The sequence below is a fragment of the Aphis gossypii genome, chromosome 2 (genome assembly GCF_020184175.1).
Source record: "Aphis gossypii isolate Hap1 chromosome 2, ASM2018417v2, whole genome shotgun sequence".
Lineage (NCBI taxonomy): Eukaryota > Metazoa > Arthropoda > Insecta > Hemiptera > Aphididae > Aphis > Aphis gossypii.
Window position 1 is genome coordinate 74,059,319 of NC_065531.1, and position 22,999 is coordinate 74,082,317.

Here is a 22,999-nt window from a genome sequence, read left to right on the forward strand (position 1 = left end):
AATTTAGAAAAACGTTTTAATGAAAAAACCCCAGAGCTGGAAAAATCTGTGGATAACTTTTTTTAATTTGGATAAATATAAAAATTATGTATGATAATTGATAAACACGTATAATGTATGTATTAAATAAAAAATAACTTCATCAAAATCACACATGGTTCATAAAAAAAAAAAAAATTCTAGATTGAAGTAAAGCAAAATTATCAATTATATGTATCAGGGGTGGCCAGCGAAAAGAGAGTCGCAAGCCACCAAATATATTAATAAATATGGAAGAGTCAAAATGAAAAAAAGGTCATATTATTGTATAATACATAAATTCATATTAAAAAATAAATAAAAATATATATTATATATCATCATATTTAACTTGTTTTGTGACTTATGAATAATTCAATATTTAGAATGACAATAGTGCGTTTATAATCTCTCTGTATGAGATATCCTTGACCTTACGTATGTTTTTATACAAAATAGAATTGATTGTGGTCCTTTGGATGTACCTACAATTTGAACATAAAGTCCATATTGAAATATGTGTAAAACAAATAAATATCTTTTAATTCTTCCGTTTTAACAAGGTACTCGTAACAATTTATTATTAATGGAGGATTTTCATACTTTTAATATAACGTTAGTAATGAACACTTGTCTAAATATTTCTTATTCATTGAGTACAAGGTGGATATATATATATAAATATAATATATATATATATCCACCTTGATTGAGTATTAACTTTTAGCTGATATTAATTGATACACGGATGGTGTATATGATAAATTTGATGGTTTTATCCTCGTTTTTAAAAAATTAAAATTTTCAATTATATTATTTAAGTCAGAATTACAACTAGAATGGAGATTTAATATATATTTTTTCAATGTCTGATATTAGTGACATTGATTTGGTACATACTTAAACATACTACCATTCTATATTAACATCAGTCATCAATAACCGAATCTAGATATTTACTGATTTACACATAGAACCGTTGTAGTAAATCACTCCAAAACTCAAAACTAGCTTCAAATGGTTCATATAAGTATCTAACTAAGTAGACAATGAGCTTCATTAATTCATTACAATTAGTAATTTTTATATTTAAATTTTCTGATTTGTCAACTAGAGTTTGTTAACATTATCTCAATTTTGATTTAGAAATTTAGTTTATATATTATATCATTCCGCTTGGATCTTGTATTAAAGATTTTTCAAAGTTGATTTCCAAATAAAATTGTACATACATTATCAAAAACTAATATGTATACATAATATTTTTTATTTTATGTTACATAAACAAATTAATTATTTTGCAAGTATTTTCAAGTCATTTGAATGGCTGCTATAAACTTTTAATTTGTGCAGTTGGCCCACCCGTTTTTGACCTGCAACTTCAAACTTGGCACCAAACAAAAAAGACTAATAATTAGAAAAAAATTGCAAGTAATCTGGGCCAGTAAAAACTTTAAAAGTTTTAAGTTGTTCCAGCACTTTTATATAGGTATTGAACAAGAGCTAATGATTAGCAAGTATGCATGATCTGGACGACCAGTAAGAGCTTTTGAAGTTACGAAGTCAGTCCATCCAAGTTAGTTGTCCTAAGACTAAAAATGATACTATACAATACTTTTCAATGTCTCCATCTATAAACTATGTATTATTTTATAATAAATTTATTGTAAATATACAGTAATTTAAGATAAATATTAATACATAGATGATCACAATGAATTTATCATTCTCACAGAATATATAAAATTTTCCTAGATTAGCCAATATATACTCCAAATCAATATCTATGATATAGAAGAAAATCAAGTAATTTTGGTGTTGATATTTAATGTATAACAAAAAATGTACAGTTAACTTAAAATGTATTAAAATATTCATACATTTAATTGAAATATATTAAAAATAACTTACTTAACCAAACTATATAAGTTTGTTACAAAATAATTTTCTTAGTTTAATTTAACATTAAATTATAAAATCAAAAAACAAAAATGATTTAATTATTAAATTGATCTAAGTATAGTAGATTTGAATAAAAAAAAATTACTAATAAATTACTTAGTTGAAAATACATGAATGTACAACACAAGTTATTGTTAATGGAAACAAATCATAAAACTTAAATTTAATTAATATAAAAATAGGTATACCTTAAATATATTTAACAATACACATATTTTTTTAAATATATGCACATATTAAATACATTTGATTTTTAGTATACACTTAATTATACTGTATAAATAGTTAACTTATAACAATCAAAATAGTTCTATACTGTTAAAGTTAAAATGTGTTATAATTTCTAATAGCTTAAAATTGTATTTTAGAACATATTAATATTATTATGGGATATAACATGGCATATCTTTCTTCTGATGCATTCTTAAGTTCGATTTAAATCTGAAAGTCATATTGCACAGATCACATTTAAACGGCTTGTCACCTGTATGCAATCTCATGTGTTCACGTAAATATCCAGGATCTTTTAAGATTTTCAAACAAACTTTACATTGAGCAGGATTATTATTAATTATTTCCAAAGAAGTATTTTGGTTCTCATAATTCTTAATATGATTGTTTTTATTAGATATAAAATTATCACCACTGTGGTTTTCCATAATATGATTTCCTAGAGTAACATTTGTCTCAAATTGCTGACCACAGTCTTTACAATTATACATATCTACTATATGTATCTTTGAATGTTCTTGTAATGTAATATTGTCAGCAAACTTCATTTTACAAATTTTGCAAAAGTATTTCATAATTCTTTTTTTATTTATTGGTATAATTTTCCTGTTGGCTCTTTTATTTTTAACGTTTATTTCTTCATAATTTTTAAACAATTTTTTGTGTTTAATTTTTAAATGTTCTCTAAAAGAAAATTTATGTTTGAATGTCCTTCCACAAACATTACAGGTCATAGGTTCATAACACTTTGTGTGAACTATAGATACATGGCGGCCTAAATTAGCTACACTACTATATACTTTGCCACATAACTTACATTTAGTGCCACTGCCATTAATATGATTACTTCTATTTCGTTTTTTAATCACTGGTTTCTGTTGAATTATTTCCATTGGTTTGTCTTTTTGAAAATTGGTATTATTATGATTATTTAAAACTGTAGAATCTAACTCGTTGTGAACATTTTTTATATGTATTGAACGATTGTAAGAGGTGCTATATGTTTTCTTACAAATATTACACTTAAAACGACAAGATTTGGTACGATTCTTTGAAGCATGATTTGATGCAAATTCTGGAAGGTTATTTTTACAATGGCGACGACATTCCTTGTTCATTGTCATATGTTTTTTCCACTGAGATATTGAGTTATATTCTTTTTTACAATATCGACATTTTATTCTATCTTGATAATGTTGTATAGATGCAATCTTTGATTTTATATCATTAGTATTTCGTTTACTTTTTAAACTTTTAATATGTCTTAGGTAATGGCCTTTTAAATGCCAATTCCATCGAAATTTCAATGAATAAGATCTATTACAAATCTTACATACATATGGTACATTAGAATGTAATTTTCGGTGTAAATTCAATTGGAACGGAGTAGAGAATTTTTTCTCACATACATCGCAGGTAAACCATAAATCTTTCATGTTAATTAAATTTGTATCATTAGAATTCCCATCAGCTGGATTATAACCCAACTCAAAATCATTACTATTTTCGATTTGTGGTTCTTCATTAACTTCATTTTTTGGCACATGTTTTTTCTGATGCAAAATATAAGAGGCTTCCTTACTAAATTGTTTGGAACAATATTGACATTTGTATGGTTTACGATCTAAATGAATATTCATGTGATTGGTTAAGGCACCCATATGTGCAAAATATTTATTACAAATGGTACAAAATTTTGATTTCTTTTCATTACTTTTATTAAGATGATTATTCAAATCACTATCTACCGGAACTGGTAATTTATTTTCATTATCAGAATTTGATATAAGTTGTTTTGGTAAATTTGGATTAATATTATGCTTTATTTGCATATGATTTGTAAAATAACAGCGCTTTGAAAATTTTTTATTACATAAGTGACAATGATTTGTTTTTATAGTTGATGATAGTTTGTTTTTATTTTTATGTTTAATTGACGTTGTCTCCGTGTTAATGTTGTTATTTTCTATGCTTATATTGTTTTGGATTAAAGTTGCTTCAGGTGTATAATTCTCATTATTTTGAAAACACGCTTGGTCTAAACCAATGTGAGATTTTTCATGGTTTGTACACTGACCCTTTCCAGAAAATATTCTATCACAATACCTACATGAAAATGATTGTGGTTTAGCATGAAGAGTTTGATGAGCTTTTAATTTGACTTTGGAAGGAAATATTATGTTACATGTGCTACAGTCATATTGATATTTTACTTTATTGACACTATTATTCATGCTGGTTATATCTGAATATGAATCATCCAATAAAGACATCTTGAATTTTCTATTTCTTGAGGTTGAACAAACTTGTGGTTCCACATTTCCAGAATCAATTGGGCCTGATGTATTAGATTCAATTTCTGTAAGATTACACTGAACTGCTGATATATTTAAATCTAATTGCTGTTGATGATTAGTCATATGGTTTGTCCAAAGAAGTACAGTGCTAAATGTCTTATCACACACTATACATTCGTGCATGTTGCATTCAACATGTTCACTCATGTGCAATGCGAATGAATGTATATCTGTAGACGGAGATTTTTTACAAATTCTACATATAAATATAACATTATTTTGTGATGTCTGATCATTAACATCATTGCAAAATACATTTTTAATATAAGGCAATTTTCTAATACAGATATAAGGTGTTTCTCTAATTGTAGAAACAGAATTATTAGCTACATTAATATTAATAGGGTCATCATGTACCATTAAATCATGAAGTCTGTTTTCCACAGTTGATTCATTGTCATTCACTAAGTCCATTTGATCAGAATTTTCCCTTCCTTTGACATTTAAACTCGTGTTTTTTTCTTGCTTTATATTTAAGACAAGGCAATCGTTCACTATTAAGTTCTGCGAAACAGTTGAAATTATTGATTCATTATTGTTTGCTAAATTTATTTGATCTGAACTATTTGTTTCTATGACATTTGTACTTGTGTTTTTTTCTTGCTTAATATTTAAGACATGGCAATCGTTTACTATTGAGTTATGTGAAAAAGTTGAAATTGTTGATTCATTACTGTTTGCTAAATTTATTTGATCTGAACTATTTGTTTCTACGGCATCTGTACTCGTGATTTTTTCTTGTTTAATATTTAAAAAAAGGTAATTGTTTGTTATTGAATTTTGAGGAACAACAGATACAGTTGATTGATTGTTAATCACTTGATGCGAAGTATTTCTTTCTTTGGCATTTGCATTTAAGTATTTTTCTTGCTTTATATTTTGAATAACATAATCATTTGCCATTGAATTATTTGAAGCAGTTGATACAGTTGTTGAATTGCTGTTCATTAAATCGTTTTGTTCTGAATTATTTCTTCTTGTAACATTTCTGGATAATAATTGTCCTTCACTTGTATTAGAAGAAGAATCATTTACAGCCTCAGTTTGATTATATTTTCTAATTGTAGATATTTTATTTACTCTAAACATTACACGTTGTTCATCTTTTTCATGAACATCCACATGTCTTAGCCATAAAATCCTTGAACTAAAATATTGTCCACAATATTTACAAGTGTAATGCTTACAGCCCATAGTTATATGATTTTTCAATGACAAAGAATTATTAAATATAATTCCACAAGCAGAGCAAGTTGTTGAACCATCTTTGAATGGTCCACAAACCTTATTTGATTTAGTTGGCAAACTTTTTAAGCAATGAATTAAATGACAGTTTAAATGTTGTTGTTTTACAAATTGTAGGTTACATTTCTGACATTTATACAATTGTTTATTATGTAATTGTTCCATATGATTATCCAATTCAGAAACTGATACACACTTAAAGCAATCATTACACTCTGTTAGACAATTGTCATGAGTTTCCATATGTTCTACTAAATTTTTTTCACTATGACATTTTAGAAAACAAATGTTACATTTAAATACATTTGTCTTACTTTTCCAAACACCATTTAATTTTCGCAATTTTATATTAGGAATCCTATTATTTTCATGGCTTTTCATGTGTTCATTATGAAATTTTTGAATGTGTCTATTCAAACCAAATTTTAACTTGAACTGCCTTCCACAATATTTACATTTGTTGTTTTTAATATTTATTCGTCTTTTATGTTCTGCCAAGTGATTTTTTAAAAGATAATTTAAAGCGAAACTTTTTCCACAAATATTACAGTAAAACATTTTATTAGTTGTCTTTTCAGGATTTAAGTCAATATTATTGACTGCAACATTCTATAAGGAAAAAAAATATTTATAAATATAATAATTAATAACTGTTAATATTTTATAGGGAATTCTTATCGTATGCGGTTTACCACATACTTGTGGTGCACTACATGTACATGGTCTACCACTCTTGACGTGTAATATTATATAAAATCTACCACTGTATCATGCATATATCTGTATAGATGATTATAACTGATAAAATGAATTGTTATTTGATTAAGTTAGGATCTACATTTATTGATTATCATAATAAAGCATTAAACCAATCTGAAATATAATATTTGTTAAAGATCACCGAAATTTGCATTTTAGATATATCTCTTCTAAGATACAAATCTCTACTACATAGTGTATAATATATAATTATTTTTTTATCCATTCAAATTTTGAAGCTATGTTAGTTAAAAAATTATGCTCAATTGTTCAGTTAGGAAACTAAATTGTTTATGGTAAAACAAAAGATGAGTAAATATTACATAAAATTATTGAAAGAGAAATTGAAATTGTAACTGAAATCGAGTTAATTACTTGAATATAATACATAATAATGAATATAGGGATTAGGGGTGATATTAAAAAGTGGTAGATCACATACAACACTAAACATTATTGATGGTAGGCTACATGCGACATAAGAAAACATGCATAACTCATCACACAATAAGAATACCGTATTTAAACAAGATATTACCTGAGATTCCAAGGATAACTCGGCATTATTTTGGTTGGCAACATCTTTAGAAATTTCAATTCTACTTTCCCACATACAGTCATCCAACATATCGGTTTCAACTTTGATAACCTTTTCAATATTTTCAGATACCAAAGATACATGATTATCTTCAACTGTATACCATGCAGGATTTTCAATAGTGTTTTCAACATATAATTCACTATAGAATTTTAAAATTTAACTAATTAATATTTTTTATAAATAAAATAACTATATTACAATAAAAAGAGAAGAAAATGCATGAAGATTTTAATTATGTATAAATACCTGGTAACAGCATCAGCATCACCAGTGACTTCAACTTTTATGTAATCTTTCATTGGAGTCATTTAAGAATATTCTAAAAATCAAAATATTAATTAATTAAAATAAGTGTATATAAATTATATTAAATATTATTTTATTTGAACTTATATATTAACATACATTAATCATAATATACATTTATTTGATAGTATTTTTTTTTTATATTTAATATATATTTGAATAATTTTTGATATCTAATTGTTTAACAACTAACACTGAATGTTATTCTTTACTTTAATAAAAAATACATTTTACAAAAATTAAATAAATAAAAATAAGTGAAAACAGAAACCTAAAACTTATAAGCTGTTTATTGTGTAATAAATAAAAATAAATGTTTGTAGGGGATTAGCAAAAACTAGTATTTATTTCATCAAACCTTAATATAAAGTGCTTAATGAAGTTTAGTTAATTGTTAAATAATAAATAAAAAATAATATTTGTATAGCTGTTATTATAGCACTCATGAGAAATTAAATCAATAGTGTTTAAATTTATGTTAATTTTAAACAAATTAACTAGTAATATTTCTATATTATATACATGTTAAAAAACACAAATGTAAACCTTTGATGCAAATTATCTTTGGAACAATTCTTCCAATCTTCATGAGGTTTTTATAAAATGAAAGAACATACTAAATGCCAAGTATAAGCATGTATATAGAGACCCAACTCCCGTTAAAAGAAAATTGTGCAATAAAATAGAAACATATCAGTGGAAACATCTATCTAGGAAAATAAAATTTAAATTTAATACAAAAAATTATAAAACGTCTACCCTTGGCGAAATAGAGCTTAATACCAATAGAAATATCAAAATTGTATTAACATAATTATTTTAGTTAATTTTAAAATCTGTTTTCAATATCAATAATAAGCATCTATTTTTTTATTCATTTGCAAAATATTTGAAAACGTTTTACTACTAGTAATTATAAAATTGGGTTTTTAAAACTGATCTCAAATAATATAATTTTTTAGTTGGTGGATGATACAGGAAGGGATGAGGCTGCATTTTTCACATGCACTAGATAATATACTAATATAAATTATTTTACTGGAAAATACATTCTAATAATGTAAGATAATACATCATGAATGAGTATATTTCCTAGAATAATAACCGATGATAAAATAATAATATAATATTTAATCATCACTAATTGAATAAAATAAATTTAAAAAAATACATAGTTTATGTAAACAAATAAAATGTATGTATACAAATAAATGTGTTAACATTAAGTGTTGAAAGTAGCGTGCAACAATTCACAAAAAGTAACATTTATGATATGGAGCTACTTTTCTTTTTTAGTTACAGCGTTTTTGTATCACTAAAAGATTACTATAGAATCTACAGTGTAGACACATATATTTACCTACCATTGATACATAATAATTTTATGATGTGCTGTTAGGACCCAAAAATACTTAAAATACCATCTGAAATTTAAAACACAGGTGTTTGCATTCCAAAAACAACTGTTTTTAATCAAATAATTTTTAATTAAACCAAATGTCCTAAATTCATTATATTATGTTGTTTTGTGTTTATGTGTTTATGTGGATTTACATAAGTGTGCACACAAGAGACACAGGTGTCTCTCCTAAAAGTTTTATTGTCGAAGTAAAAAATATAAAAAGTATTTCAAAATACTAAAATTCTATTGTACTGTAATAATATATATATATAAATTTCTAATAATAAGAAAGTATCAGCTGTAGTTAGGTTAGTGATTTGTTAGGTAAAAATAATGATTGTAATATGCATAAAAAAACCTCAAACCTGATTTGAACATTACAACATTTTTTAATTATGTTTTATTTTTAAAAAGACAACACAAGAAAATCTGTTGATATTTTTTAGTTAAACTTAAATGTATAACATTTATATGAACATATAGAAAGATTTAATATAGCCACATACATGAATTATGTAAGGATTAATTCAAAATACTGTCGTCATACATCAACACTGAAGTTAAAAAAAATTTAGAAGAGATCCAGACCCTTGCCTCCTCTAACAAGAGAACATGCACATGCCTATGTATACAAATATAACTAAGACAATTTTGTTTATTTTTAATACTTATTAAGCCCATATTAAACTTTATAATTATTACACATGTAAGTAAATATTAGTGGATGTAAATCTCTAAATCCAAAACATAAAATCCCTGAACTACCTATTTATTTTGAATTGGATGAATCTATTAGTTTATAATAATATTATATTTATTTATTTATTTATGTAATATTATATTTTATTATGAAATTATAATATTATTATTATTATTATTATTATCATAATAAAAGGTATTAATATTTTTTTACTTTATTAACTAATATTGGGAGAAAAGGTAGCGTTATTGAAAGTACAATGAAAATACAATAAATAGAACATATTATATAATTTATTTAGATGATAATTATAACTAATATGCCTAGATATCCAGGAAACTTTAGCAAATCCATACATTTATGAGTTTCATAAAAATGAAGATTGAACGGATAATATAAGTAGGATATAAAACAACAGAAATTTTTAGTTAGAAATGTTAGACACAATTAAAAAAAAAGAAACGTGTTACAAGTGCTGTATTAATTAGGTATTAGACTAATATTCTAAGATTAGAAACTCAAGTAAACTACCTACAATAAAATTTGATAAATTCCATAATGAAAAAAAATAATAAAACTATGAACAGTTATAAAATTAAGGTCGACTTACTATTTTATCACCCAGTGATGGGTGATAGATCGATCACAGTGAAATCAAAATGCAAAAACTATACTGGGTTGTCAGGCTACATATTGAAATCTTGATCAATAACATACAGTCCTACGTCGGTTTTGCATATTGAAACCGACATTCAAAGCCATGAAGCAATTTGCATAGACTAGAAACAGTTTCAACAAAATCAAAACCTGGAATTCAAGACAGTACAGTGTTCAGTTTGATTTAGTTAGTAGATTAATGGACTGAGGTTTTATACGTTTCAGTATTGAATGTTCACGCAGGTCCAGCGGTCCAAGTTGTGTTCAAAACCAATTTCTGATCAGAGGATAAGGTATTCTGTGGTCTGATATACGGGTAAAATATAAGTAGGTACTAGTCTAGGCAATCGATTCAAACCATTAACCAATCCTTGTGGTTGAAAGTAGCTGACGGAGTTCGGCTACCAATTACCATCAGATGGCTGGAATAATTACCTACAAATAAAAATTATAACACATTATTACAAATATCTGGAGACATATCATTAGTATTCTTTACGATTTACAAACATTTTTCAAAGTGTAAACAATACTTTACACTGATATCTACGAAAGCGTCGGAAGCATAGATGGGTCGTGGTGTAAGAAGTGATACGTTGAACCCAGAACGGAGACCGCTAATTTATCGTAATATCGTTTGTCTGCTCTCCCGCCGAGTGAGTCGACACTTCACTTCGTCCGGCTTGTACAAATGTACAATTTTACCGTACAACACTTATAATTATTGGTTATGAGCAAAAACAAACATAGTAGGTCGATTCCTGATACTTAAAGGCGTCACTGTAGAGTAGTAAATTAAAAACGACATTGCCGTTTTCATTTTAGAAATCACGGATGATCACGTCAGCATTCAGCATTTGTACTCATTCCTATGCAAACCGTAAATGTCTCAACCGCGAAATTCGTCGAAGCCGAATGCCGGAATGGTCAATGCTCCTTGTCCACAATGCTGAATTCTCGAAAATTGTTAATTGTCATTTGATAGTGATTAGCATTATGACCATTATGCAATAAACATTCAACAACTTATTGGGCTAGACAATCAAAATAAATTATAAAAATTCAAATCGTGACAAAAATACTAAATAAATAATGTATTATATAATGTGCTACACTGGCACTGCACCGGCTGACGCTATACTGCCTATCTATACTATTGTAGACCCGGCATAGTTACCTACTTATAAAAAAAAAAAAAAATAGATCCATGATCGAAACACCAGCAAGCAGATTTAAGTGTATGATTGATACCACAGATAAGTATTAAATTAAATATTATATTATTATAAGGTACATACCACAAACGATAGAATCACAGAAGTCAGAAATATATATATATATATATAATATATTATATGAAGTGGACTGGTGGTCAGACGCGAAAAAATATTTATATATTTTATGTACCATGCGTCCATGCATACAAGAGCTATTCGCGGCTATCGTCTCTCATGGTTTTGGAACGAACATGAATACCTAGCATAATATTATATAAAATATTACAACTATGTTTTAAAAGGCCTTCGTGTACGGCAATGGTGGCCGATGGGCATCATTCTAGCGCAGCGCTACCTACACCGTTACATACATCATCCTTAAGTCGGGTCATTCAGCCCAGTCAGGGATATTATCTTATATTCTTAATATGGTATATATATAGTCACCATAATCTTAGTTCGTGGTTGTCACTACAAAAAAAAAAAAAATAGTTTGTAGATAACCGCTAAGATCCGCGTCTTTTATAGTTTAGAATGATGAATATAGGTAGCGCTAAAGACCTAAGAACTAAAAACTAAATTGTACTTTACCTCCCTCGCTGTACCGAGTACAGGACAGGTACTATCTTTTAATTTTTCGACAAATTTTTGGTTTTTCAATGATTTCCATTTGATGTACGACATGTACCTAGCAAATAACCATAATATTCGTGCAGTATTCGTAATATACACATTACACATAAATTACATTAAATTTAAACTAAGTTTTTCCTTAATTTATTTATTTTGACGATATCGTAAAGGTATTACCTACAATTCCATTCTTCGTGTGAATATTACATTTTTATTCTTTTCAGTAGCATATTTTTTTTTAATACTAAATTATTAATCAATAAAATTATTTGAATTAGGGAAAAAATGAATGCTCGACCTCCGGGTAACCTCTATAGGCATAGAATTATAGGGGAGGGCTAAGGGGGCTATAGTCTCCTCTGAATTCTATTTAGCCTCCCTCTGTCGTTTAGAAGTTTTCACTTGACACTAATGATTGATTTTATGGTATTCGAAAAACAAAGAGCCCCGTACCAATTAAATACATAAAACTTTTTTTAAATTTTACTATGTTCCTTTATTTCAATATAATACAATTATGTAACACTTTTTTTTACATAGGTATTAGGTATTTATCAGAACCGGCCTTAGAGTGGAGCGAGGTCTGGAGAACATTTTTTTAGATGAGGTCTGTAGTAAAGACCCTTTTTTGTAAGTCTAAAGCCCAAAAGGCAAAATGTCATAAAAAAACGTGAGGCCCGGAACAGGGGCCCCGCTGGCCATGGTTCTTGCCTAAAACCGGCTCTATTATAGTATCTATAACCATATATATATAATATACATTAAATTATATACAAATGGCAATTATTTAGTTTAAATTTTTTACCCTTGATTTCTTTTAAATTATTTAGATACAAATGACATTTGGGAGGAAGCAATGCTAAAGCGGTCCCCTCCCGGTCGTCGTTTCAAAACAGAAAAAAGAAAAAAAATACAAATTTAAAATGACAGTAATTATGGACAATGTGAAATGCAGATTGAACTATTACAGTTAAACTCGTATATTTTATAATAAGTAATTCTGTTAATTTCTATTATAATTATACTTAATTATTTAAATCATAATAATTTCCTAATATAGGAAATAACTAAAAACAAAATATATTAACATTTAACGTAACGATTAATAAAAACATTTACAGCATATAAAATAATATAAATAATAAGATATTTTAACATTTATGTGAATGACGTGTGCATTAATGGATGAGAATAATCATGACAAATAAAAAATAATAATAATATTTAAGTATTAAATAATAATTATTTGTCATGGGAATAATATTAAATTTAAAATATATATTTTATCTATAATTCGTACCTACTGCAAAATAATAACAATAATATTTGAGTCGTCATCAAAGTACGTTTATGCGTGTCGCCATATTTGGTCATATCTATTATCATAAATGATAATTATTGTTATTTAATATTTATCAATTATAGATAACACCACGCTGGAGAGTGGAGCACTGGAGCCTACAAACATGATGGACTTCTGACTTATAACTTATAAGTACAAATTAAAACTTACTACTTTAGAGTTACAAGACGTTTAAACGTAATAGCTGTTAAGTGTTTAAATTTACTGTTTACACCAAACAAGTGATACTTATAACTTCACGAACTACTGAGTACTGATATGAAAAAAGCCACTACGTGTTTATAAAGGTAAAAAAAATCATTCAAAATAATGAAGGTTTACTGTCTGCAAAACGGGAAATATTTAGGAGTATCTTATTTCACAAACGTCAAAAATATAAAATGGCTTAAAGACAACATGGCTTCAATTTTCAAAGATAAAACACTAGTGTTAATTCGCCGCAGATTGATTGTTGATCCATTTCAGATCGTAGTTGCTGTGAACAATGCCTACTTGTCCAGTGAAAATTCCTGTATGAAAACTAAATCTCTTGCTAATGAAATTTTATTCAATTTATCAGGAACAAAGAATATCACTCAGTCGTTGAAAGATACTAGCGCTAATGATCAGGATGATGACATGATAGTTGCACTTATATCAAAGTTCTCCAATGTTCCAGAAATGAAAATATTTCAAGAAAAATGTATTACAGGATGTGAAACAGACATTTCAGAACTTACAGAAAGTATTGATGAAAATTATATTAAATCGTATTACAAAATAAGTCAAATAGAAAGTGTGAACTCCAGTCTACTTGATTCTATTGTTACTAGAATTGCTTGTAAAATTTTAACATTGTAAAACTATACATTTTGAATAATATTATAATTATATTAAGTTACTTTAATTTTTTATACCATTGCAAAATTTTTTAGAATTTATGATCCTACATTTTATAAAAATGTTTGCCCTGTAAACAAATCTCAAAATCAAAGAAACAATATTTTATATTTTTGAAGTTATTTTTTTTACTTATACACCGTTGTTAGTAATTACTATTGTTATTGAAATATATAACAAACACATTACATTAATAATTATAAATATAATACATAGGGTAATTTTATTTTCATATACATTTAATTAATGAATCAAAAACATATATATTAATTTTGTTTCTTTGAGGAATTAAAATTTTATTTCCACTGTATCTACTCTTTAATATAATACAACATTACATGTGTATTACAATAACCCAACTACTAAAATTAGAGTCTTTTAATACTGCAAACATTTACTAATAAGGTTCAGCTATTAAACATTCAAAACTACTGAGTACTGAGCTACCCTACTCAATGGTGCATTGTGCACGTACTAAATTGGTGAGCAATGTATTCCAAAAATCACCATTATATTTGAACAATAAATTATTAAAGCCAATTCAATACATGAAATTAAATGAAACATCTCATTACAGTGATACTTTTTTTATATAGTAATGTACTATATTAAAAGTAATAACTGACTCAGGTAGTTAGTGGTGTAGTTACGGGGGATATAAGGGATTTCTCCCCCAAATTAAAATCTTTTATATAATGATTAAAACAAAATAAAAATGATGTTTAGTTTAACTAATAACTTGAAATTTGTAGCCCCTAGAAAAAAATGATATCTACACCACTGCAGGTAGCAATCATTTTTTATCGCGCAACAACTTGCTATTCCCATTAAAATGAGTCACCTATATGCCAGTAATCTACTAAAGCTACTGACACATGTCAGTTGTCAAGTCTAGAGGTCACTTATATTAAACAGAAAACCTAATATTTTTTTTTTTTAGTGAAATGTCAATAGTATGTACATGATAATATTTAATACTTTGAGTAATGTGTATAAAAAATATTATACCAATACTTATGTAGTTTAAATCTTTTTATTTTAAAATTGTGCTTTTAAAACAGAATATCAAAGTACAAGATACACACAAAACTATTAGTTATATATGCTATATTATGAAAAATGTTTATTACAAAAAAAAAAAAATTTGTATTACCAGCTCAAACTTAATAAAAAAAGTAAAATTAATTAAAATAAGAAGGTAATTTTTTTTTTTTGTCACAACAATTTCTTTTATTTAAAGCATAATTAATAGTATTTAATGTGAAATTAGTGACTTTTGAGTTAATACTCCCCCAAGCCCGTCACTTCTTGGTGCTAGGGGGTAGAAGTGCTTGGCCACGATCTTTTCCTCTTAATTTTATACCTGAAACAATACATTTTAATTTATTACACATTTAAATGTATAAAAAAAATGTAATATGAAACTTGATAAAAACATTTTGGTAAATACAAGATTTCATAATATATTTTCCATATTATAATGCATTATACAAAATCCAAATTTTATTTGTAGATCAATGGTTACAATTTTAATAATCTGCATTACTTTACGCTACAGTCTTTTTGATTAATTATTAAAGATATATATATAATTTTAGAGTTAAGTTATTGTTATATTATTACTACTATACATTTACACTTAATTATTTATACATTTTTTAATACTTACAAAGCACTTTTTCAATTTTTCCAATAACTTGTTGATTAGGTATTCCACGTCCAGCTTCATAATCTTGAATTACTTGTGGTTTTTCATTAACTTTCTTAAATTATTAAAATAATTTGAGTAATTAGTAATAAATTTAAATATATATTTAACTTACAGTAGCCAGCTCTTTTTGATTATAGCCTTTAGCTTGTCGTCCTTGTTGTATAAGACGGCCCAAATCAATAGGCACTTTTTCATGTTTTAATTCCTCAGTTTCACGATCCAATTTTGCAGTATTTTTTGTTGTAACTTGATGTTTGTTAGTAGCGGCACCCCCTTAATAATAATAAAAATTAACTATGTAAATTCATGTGAAATGATAATAGTTATTAATAACATTGGAAAATGAAAAACCATTTACCTATTTGAATCATTAATGGGAAATATTTGCTAAAACAATAATTTACTAATTTAATTTAGTATGGTATATAGTAGTCTAATGTGATATATAAACTATAAGCAGTACATGGTAATCATAATCCCTTAAGAAATCATAATTTTATAATAAGATATTTTTATTAAGTACAGTAGAAATAGTTTATAATGACTAATGAGTAATGACATTAATAGTAGAGACAAACCTGGTTAAGGGGATTGGTGATAGTGATTTCCTGTCTTTGTCTAACACACGTGCAATATACAAATTCAGACGTGTTTTTTGTCCAACATACCGATTAATACAGTAACACGATAAAAATTCTGAAAACAGATTTTAATTTATCATCAAGTCTACTTGAGAACGGCCAGTCCACAATTTTGATATTAAAATATAACTTTTTAAACAATTGAAATACGACAATTTTTAAATTACTCTTTTGTAATATAATGATTTTAGGATTTTGGTAGATAATATCAAAAATGTGGACTGACAGTTCTCAAGTCGACTTGACGACAAATTCAAATCTGTTTTTAGAATTCTTATCGCTTTACTGTATCAATCGGTACATGGGACAAAAAAAATGAATTCTTATGTTGCGCATATGTTAGATAAAGACAGGCTATTACCATCATCAATCCCCTTAAATTACCTAAAATTGTAGGCCGTATCCATTCTTAATATAGATATAATTTTTTATTTGTTGTTATGAAATTCCTATAAAAACTATACAGGTGTAGGTTTTTTGTACATTTAGAAAAAATATTTTATTTGTAAGGACTTAATTGTTAAATTTTGTATTATGTAATATTTAAGTCAACTACATCATTAAAATATATTCCAATAAATAGTTTGATTCTTCAATAGAAAACCAACATTATATCTAAAGGCCTTTATTGATAAGCAAAATTTTAATTTTATACAAACAATTGGGCTCAATGACTTAGATCAAGGCATAATTAACACAACAATCAATTAATACTGAAATAATACAAAATTGACTTTAAACTTTATGGTTAAAATTATAGGATGGATATTATACAAAATATGATCATAATGCAGATGAGATGGGACTTTTTTTCATGCAATGTAACGTATAAAATATATACTTTTCAATTTTAATTATTATAACATTTTTTTTGGTCCTTTGAATATCATTAAAATGGTTTTTACAATACTTGGTTATCAGCTTAAATTAAAATTATACTACTAGAATGAAATGTGGATATTCAAAAACCTTCTATTTGATTCAATAATGTTATCATTTTATTCTTGATAATAATACAAAGAGCCACACTATGTTTTCCAATTTTTTCATTTAACTAATACAAGAATACTATATGTATGAAATGTGATGGGTATGTAACATTGAGTATTAATTATAAACAATAATTTCTAAATTGTAATTATATAATTGAATAATCAAAAACTAAAAAATAATTAAGTACCTGAATAATTATTTACTTAATTATTAAAATGTATTATAGATATACATTATTTTTTCTATTTCAAAGAATAATAATTAACATCCAGTGAGCAACTTCACAAAATAAAATGTATAGACACCTACTCGAAATTTAAATTTTTTACTTACATTTCACTTGAGTATCGATTACCGCACCTTCACGTCTAGCTTTGTTTATGGCCTAAAATAATTTACAAAATAAATTAGGGGATTGCAATATAAAACATTGAGAACAATTAAATAATAAACCTGTTCTGATTTCATTGTCGAAGGCTTTGGTGGCCTTTTTCTCAATATTGTCACTGTATTCCAGTCGCCCATGATGATATTATTTTATTAAGATTGTTTGAAATTAGAATTTGATACCACAACGCGGCTCACAATCCTATGAGAATTTATATAAGATATCAATCGTGTATAGTGATTTAAAATTGATTTTATGAAGAATGGCTAAAGTAGCAATTTTTAATAATACAGCAAGTGAGCAATGATTTGTTTTTGTAGAATACTAGAAATATTATTTAACCAAGTTGAATAACCACAATAGGTAGTAGGTTATCGGTGTCGCGGCGATGGGATGTCTCAAAAAACATATGACCAAAAAAATCAAAGAGATTGCAAATTGATAAATTATGTGGGAAAAGTAATTAAATTTGAAATATAATAATCTAAAGCTTTTAAACCAAACACCATGACAAAATATTTTTATTTTATTAGGAACTATGTTGAAAGTACCTACGTAAGTAAATTTATTGCGTGTAACATATCACATGTGTTAAATTTGAATTAATTAATAACAAATTGTAGTATAAAAAGGAGATTCTGAGTAAAAAAGTCTGTCAATAATCATCTCATTTATTTTTTAAAATATTCGGTATATTTTATGATTTATTTAAGCCATATAAATTTATTTAATGATATATTAGTAGGCTGAATTAATTTTTTGTAAAAACATTACATTTATTATATTATCATTATAAGTAACATTTTACCATTTAAGGTAATACTGATTTATCGTACAATAGTACGAATAGATTCATGATATTATAGTCAATAGTCAATATTTGATCTAGATATATCAAATAATATTTAAATATTTTGAAAAAGTCGTGGTTTGTGATTTGTAAAATATAATAATACACATAAAAGTTCAGATCTCCAGAAAAAATATTTTGGTTTCAGTAAGGTCATATATTATACTATTTATCAATATTTAAAAAAAAAATCGAAAATATCAAATGTTTGAAAATAAGTACCTAACACAAAAAAAAACATTTTTAAAAATTATACCATGTATAGAAAATTATAATAAACATATTTTCTTAAAATTTTAAGCAGCTACTATATCTATGGTTATTTGTTTTTGAATTACAATCAATTAAGAAAATTGATTTAGTCAAAAACTGGATTTTCATAAAAATTACAGAATTTTCCTAGTTATTAAAATAAGCGCTTAGAGTTTTTTAATTTTGGCCTTCACCTCTCTCTTGTTATAACTAGATTTACTTTCCTTTCAGAAAATATTGAAGTTAAAAATATAAGTACTTTTACTACTCTGAAATGTGATGACAAAATATAAAAAATATATATATTGTCATTGCTCTATTTAGAATAATAGAATCTAAAATTATAGAATTGAAACTTGAACAATTTAAGAATAATTATAGTTATTAGTTATAATCAGGGCATTTGCGTCACTTTTTTTGGGATGTCTTATACGCGGTGCTTTCTAAGCTACAAATATGTTTTAAGTACTCCATGTTCCACAAATTTTTTTTTGCTTTTTTAGGGCATTTTTAAATTTTTTTCTATTTGACCTATTTCTCGTATTATGACTAAAAAAATTGACCTCATTGAAATATAAGTACTACATACATAATATAAATTATTTTCATTTTAAATTTAACATCAGGGGTAATCCGGTTTTAAATTAGACAAGGCTGAAATTATTTTTATGTCACACCCGTCGATCATTTAAATTCCAAAATATTGAAGAAATACTTGTTGTACAGTGCAATTTAAATGTAATTTAATTTTCAACTCATTTTAGATTCTAAACGAAGTGATGAATGTATTGATTTTACAATGATGTGTGTTTTTTTTGTGTCTGTGTACTGCATAACTAGTCGAAATAATGCTTCAACTTCAAACTTTGGGGGTGATTTCCGATGGAAAAGTGGATATCCTTGGTGTATTATAGAAGTCAAAAGTAAACATTTTTCAACAGTTTTCAAAAAAAAATCGAGAAAAACAAAAAAAAAAAAGTGACGGAAAAATGGGAATTTTTACGCAAAACCAGTTTTTGACTAAATAGATTTTTTTTTATGGTTGTAATTCAAAACCTAATCACTGTAAATTTTTACCAAATGTTTATGTTAGTATTATCTATATACAGTTAAATTTTCAAAAAATGTTGACTTTTTTTAAGTAATTTATAGGCCACTGAAATTTTCGATTTTTATGAGATTTTTTTTTGAAGTGTCGATAAAAAAATTTTGGATGACCGAAAAAACTTGAAAATGTAATACAAAGTTGCTTATAAGTTACTATTATAGTGATTTAAAAATTATAAGGATACATAGGCACAAATTTTTTTTATTAGCATTTGAAGTTCAAAATGTTCAAATATTGACAAAAATTCGTCAAAATCATAAATATTTGCAAATTATTTTGTAGGTATAATTCATAAAATTTTTTGCAAAAATAGCTAAGAGTTGAAAATTTAATACAAGATTTTTCATAAGTTTAGCTTACAATAATTATAAAGGAACTTAAATTTTTGGTGTATTCAGGCCATGAAAACATAAACCACCTTTTTCACTAACCACTGAAAATTATACCCTAGGCTGACAAATCATTTTCATTCAGAATCGTTTTTTGTATACAATGATAGCTTTTTTAAATTAAATTTTTTTGTACAGTATATTGCAAATTTAATATAATTTCATTTTTTAATAATAATTCGAATTTATTTAATAAATAATGCATTTTTTGATATTTTTAGGGAATTTAAATCCGAGCCCTAGTTTTAATTAAATATTGACTTATGTATTTAGGATTGATATTCTTAGATTTATTGTCACAAAACAAACAAAAAAATTATTTTTGGATGGAGGACAATTTCAATGTATTTTGCTCTGATTTAGTGAAGCCTAGTTTTGTCTTCACTTGTTATCTTAAATCAGCTTTCACAATATCATAAATATTAACAGATGACAGTATTTCTGGTTTCAATTATTAATCATTATATTTTCTATTCCAATAATAATTATTAATTAAGGAACCATTATACTGGATGGTGAGGTTTTAATTTAAAATAAATTCTATAACTGTAAGTAACGTGTTGTGACTACTGACTAGGTTAGGTTAGGTGTTGAGACTTGTGATATAGGGTCAGTAGAAGATTTAAATTTGTAATGATGGTCATTAAAATGCAATAAGAACTTGTTTATAAGTATGATATACTAACTTTTTAAAAACATCTGTCTTGTAATATAGGTGTACCTCAAAATAAAATATAAGACCATAAGCATACATCTATATTTTTAGCTTGATGACAAGACAATTGTTAAACAAACCATTGCATTGACTTTTATAACTGTATAATGTACACTATCAATGTCAAGTAAGATAAGTATTGGTCATTCGCTAAATTTTAGATTTTTTAAAAACCTAGGTTCATGTAAAGGTTCTATCCTGGGTGTATACTATGTATACCATATACACCAATACTACAAAATAAAAAACACGTAACAATGCATTGCGAGAGCACATTAACCATTAGTTCATTACAGAGGCGTAGCCAGGTTTTTTTATGTGGAGCGCTAAACACTTTAACATGAGTTATTGAAAATCAAAAACAACAAAAAAATTAATAAAACACTTTTAAAAATACATTTTTAACTCAAATATTCTATTATAAACAAGAAATATATATGTAAAATTTTTAAAACAATTTCCATATTTAAATTTAAATATTTCAAAACAATATAAAAAAAGCGGGCAAGTGAGTACCGCTCTGCTGTACATTAGGTGCCGTATGGATCATTATTATATATTATAGGAGTGTTAAATTTGAATCCAATGATAGTTATCATTGTATACGAAAAACGATTCTGAACGAAGATGATTTGTCAGCCTAGGATATAATTTCTAGTGGTTGGTGAAAAAGGTGGTTTAAAAAAACCAGCTTATATTAAAAAATATTTTGAAAATTAAATCACGTAAAGAAAACGCGAATCTTAATAACTGGTAAAATTTTCAAGTATCTACGACTTATACTTTTTGAATAATAACAAATATTTAAAATCGTTTGAGGATAAATCGTTATCGTTACGCTATTTCGTTAAAATTTAAAATTCAAACGCACTTAAAATTTTTCCTATAATGATGCTTCGAGTTTTCTCTATAGATACTTGAAGGTAAACTTATGGAAAACTTAGTGTTGTATTTTTAATCCTTAGTTATAAACACAAAAAATTTTATGATTTTTCAACTTCAAATATTTCGCAAATATTCATAATTTTGACGAATTTTCGTCAAAATTTGAACTTCAAATGCTAATAAAAAAAATTGTGCCTATGTATTCTTATAATTTTTTAATCACTATAAGAATAACATATGAGGAACTTTGTATTAAATTTTCAAGTATTTTGATAGGGCCAAAAAAATTTTATCGACACTTCAAAAATATTTTTTCAGAAAAATTGAAAATTTCAGTTGTCTATAAATAGCTCAAAAAAAGTCAAAATATTTTGAAATTTAAATCACGTAAAGAAAACGCGAATCTTAATAACTGGTAAAATTTTCAAGTATCTACGACTTATACTTTTTGAATAATAACAAATATCAAAAATCGTTTGAGGCTAAACTGTTATTTAACGCGGTTTTTGTAAAAATTTAAATTTCAAACACCCATAAAAATTTTTTGTCTGAATCCGGTAGAGTTTTTTTTACAGATATTTGAAGAAAAATGTATGGAAAACCTTGTACCAAATTTTCAAAACTTAGTTATAAAAGAAAAAAATTTTATGATTTTTCAACTTTAAAATTACTTGCAAATTTTCGCGTTTTCGACAAATTTCGTAAAAATTTGAACTAAAAACGCTTATAAAAAAAAA

The 22,999-nt window shown here is 26.0% G+C and overlaps 3 protein-coding genes across 6 annotated transcripts; 1 reads left to right on the plus strand and 2 right to left on the minus strand.

Moving 5' to 3' along the window:
- Positions 1 to 207: 207 nt before the first annotated feature.
- On the minus strand, positions 208 to 11,834 carry LOC114121150 (zinc finger protein 423-like). 4 transcript variants are annotated; one of them, XM_027983331.2, is made up of 7 exons: positions 11,537 to 11,834; positions 10,749 to 11,272; positions 10,457 to 10,673; positions 10,192 to 10,388; positions 7,420 to 7,492; positions 7,111 to 7,312; positions 208 to 6,422 (listed from the first exon to the last, which is right to left on the minus strand). In XM_027983331.2, exons 5-7 carry the CDS (start codon positions 7,479 to 7,481, stop codon positions 2,364 to 2,366), a joined length of 4,323 nt encoding a protein of 1,440 aa, XP_027839132.2. In that variant the 5' UTR covers positions 7,482 to 7,492; positions 10,192 to 10,388; positions 10,457 to 10,673; positions 10,749 to 11,272; positions 11,537 to 11,834; the 3' UTR covers positions 208 to 2,363. The 4 variants fall into 4 exon arrangements, with proteins under 4 accessions (XP_027839132.2, XP_027839153.2, XP_050058173.1 ...); XM_027983352.2 differs by lacking the exon at positions 10,749 to 11,272; XM_050202216.1 differs by lacking the exon at positions 11,537 to 11,834 and having other exon boundaries at positions 10,749 to 11,490.
- Positions 11,835 to 13,513: 1,679 nt separating this feature from the next.
- LOC114121269 (EKC/KEOPS complex subunit TPRKB-like) lies at positions 13,514 to 14,344 on the plus strand. The gene has a single exon (XM_027983526.2). It carries the CDS (start codon positions 13,761 to 13,763, stop codon positions 14,289 to 14,291), a length of 531 nt encoding a protein of 176 aa, XP_027839327.2. The 5' UTR covers positions 13,514 to 13,760; the 3' UTR covers positions 14,292 to 14,344.
- A 1,000-nt stretch (positions 14,345 to 15,344) lies between these two features.
- LOC114121480 (endothelial differentiation-related factor 1 homolog) lies at positions 15,345 to 18,400 on the minus strand. The gene is made up of 5 exons (XM_027983859.2): positions 18,129 to 18,400; positions 18,009 to 18,060; positions 16,154 to 16,314; positions 16,000 to 16,093; positions 15,345 to 15,693 (listed from the first exon to the last, which is right to left on the minus strand). Exons 1-5 carry the CDS (start codon positions 18,198 to 18,200, stop codon positions 15,632 to 15,634), a joined length of 441 nt encoding a protein of 146 aa, XP_027839660.1. The 5' UTR covers positions 18,201 to 18,400; the 3' UTR covers positions 15,345 to 15,631.
- Between the last annotated feature and the right edge of the window lie 4,599 nt (positions 18,401 to 22,999).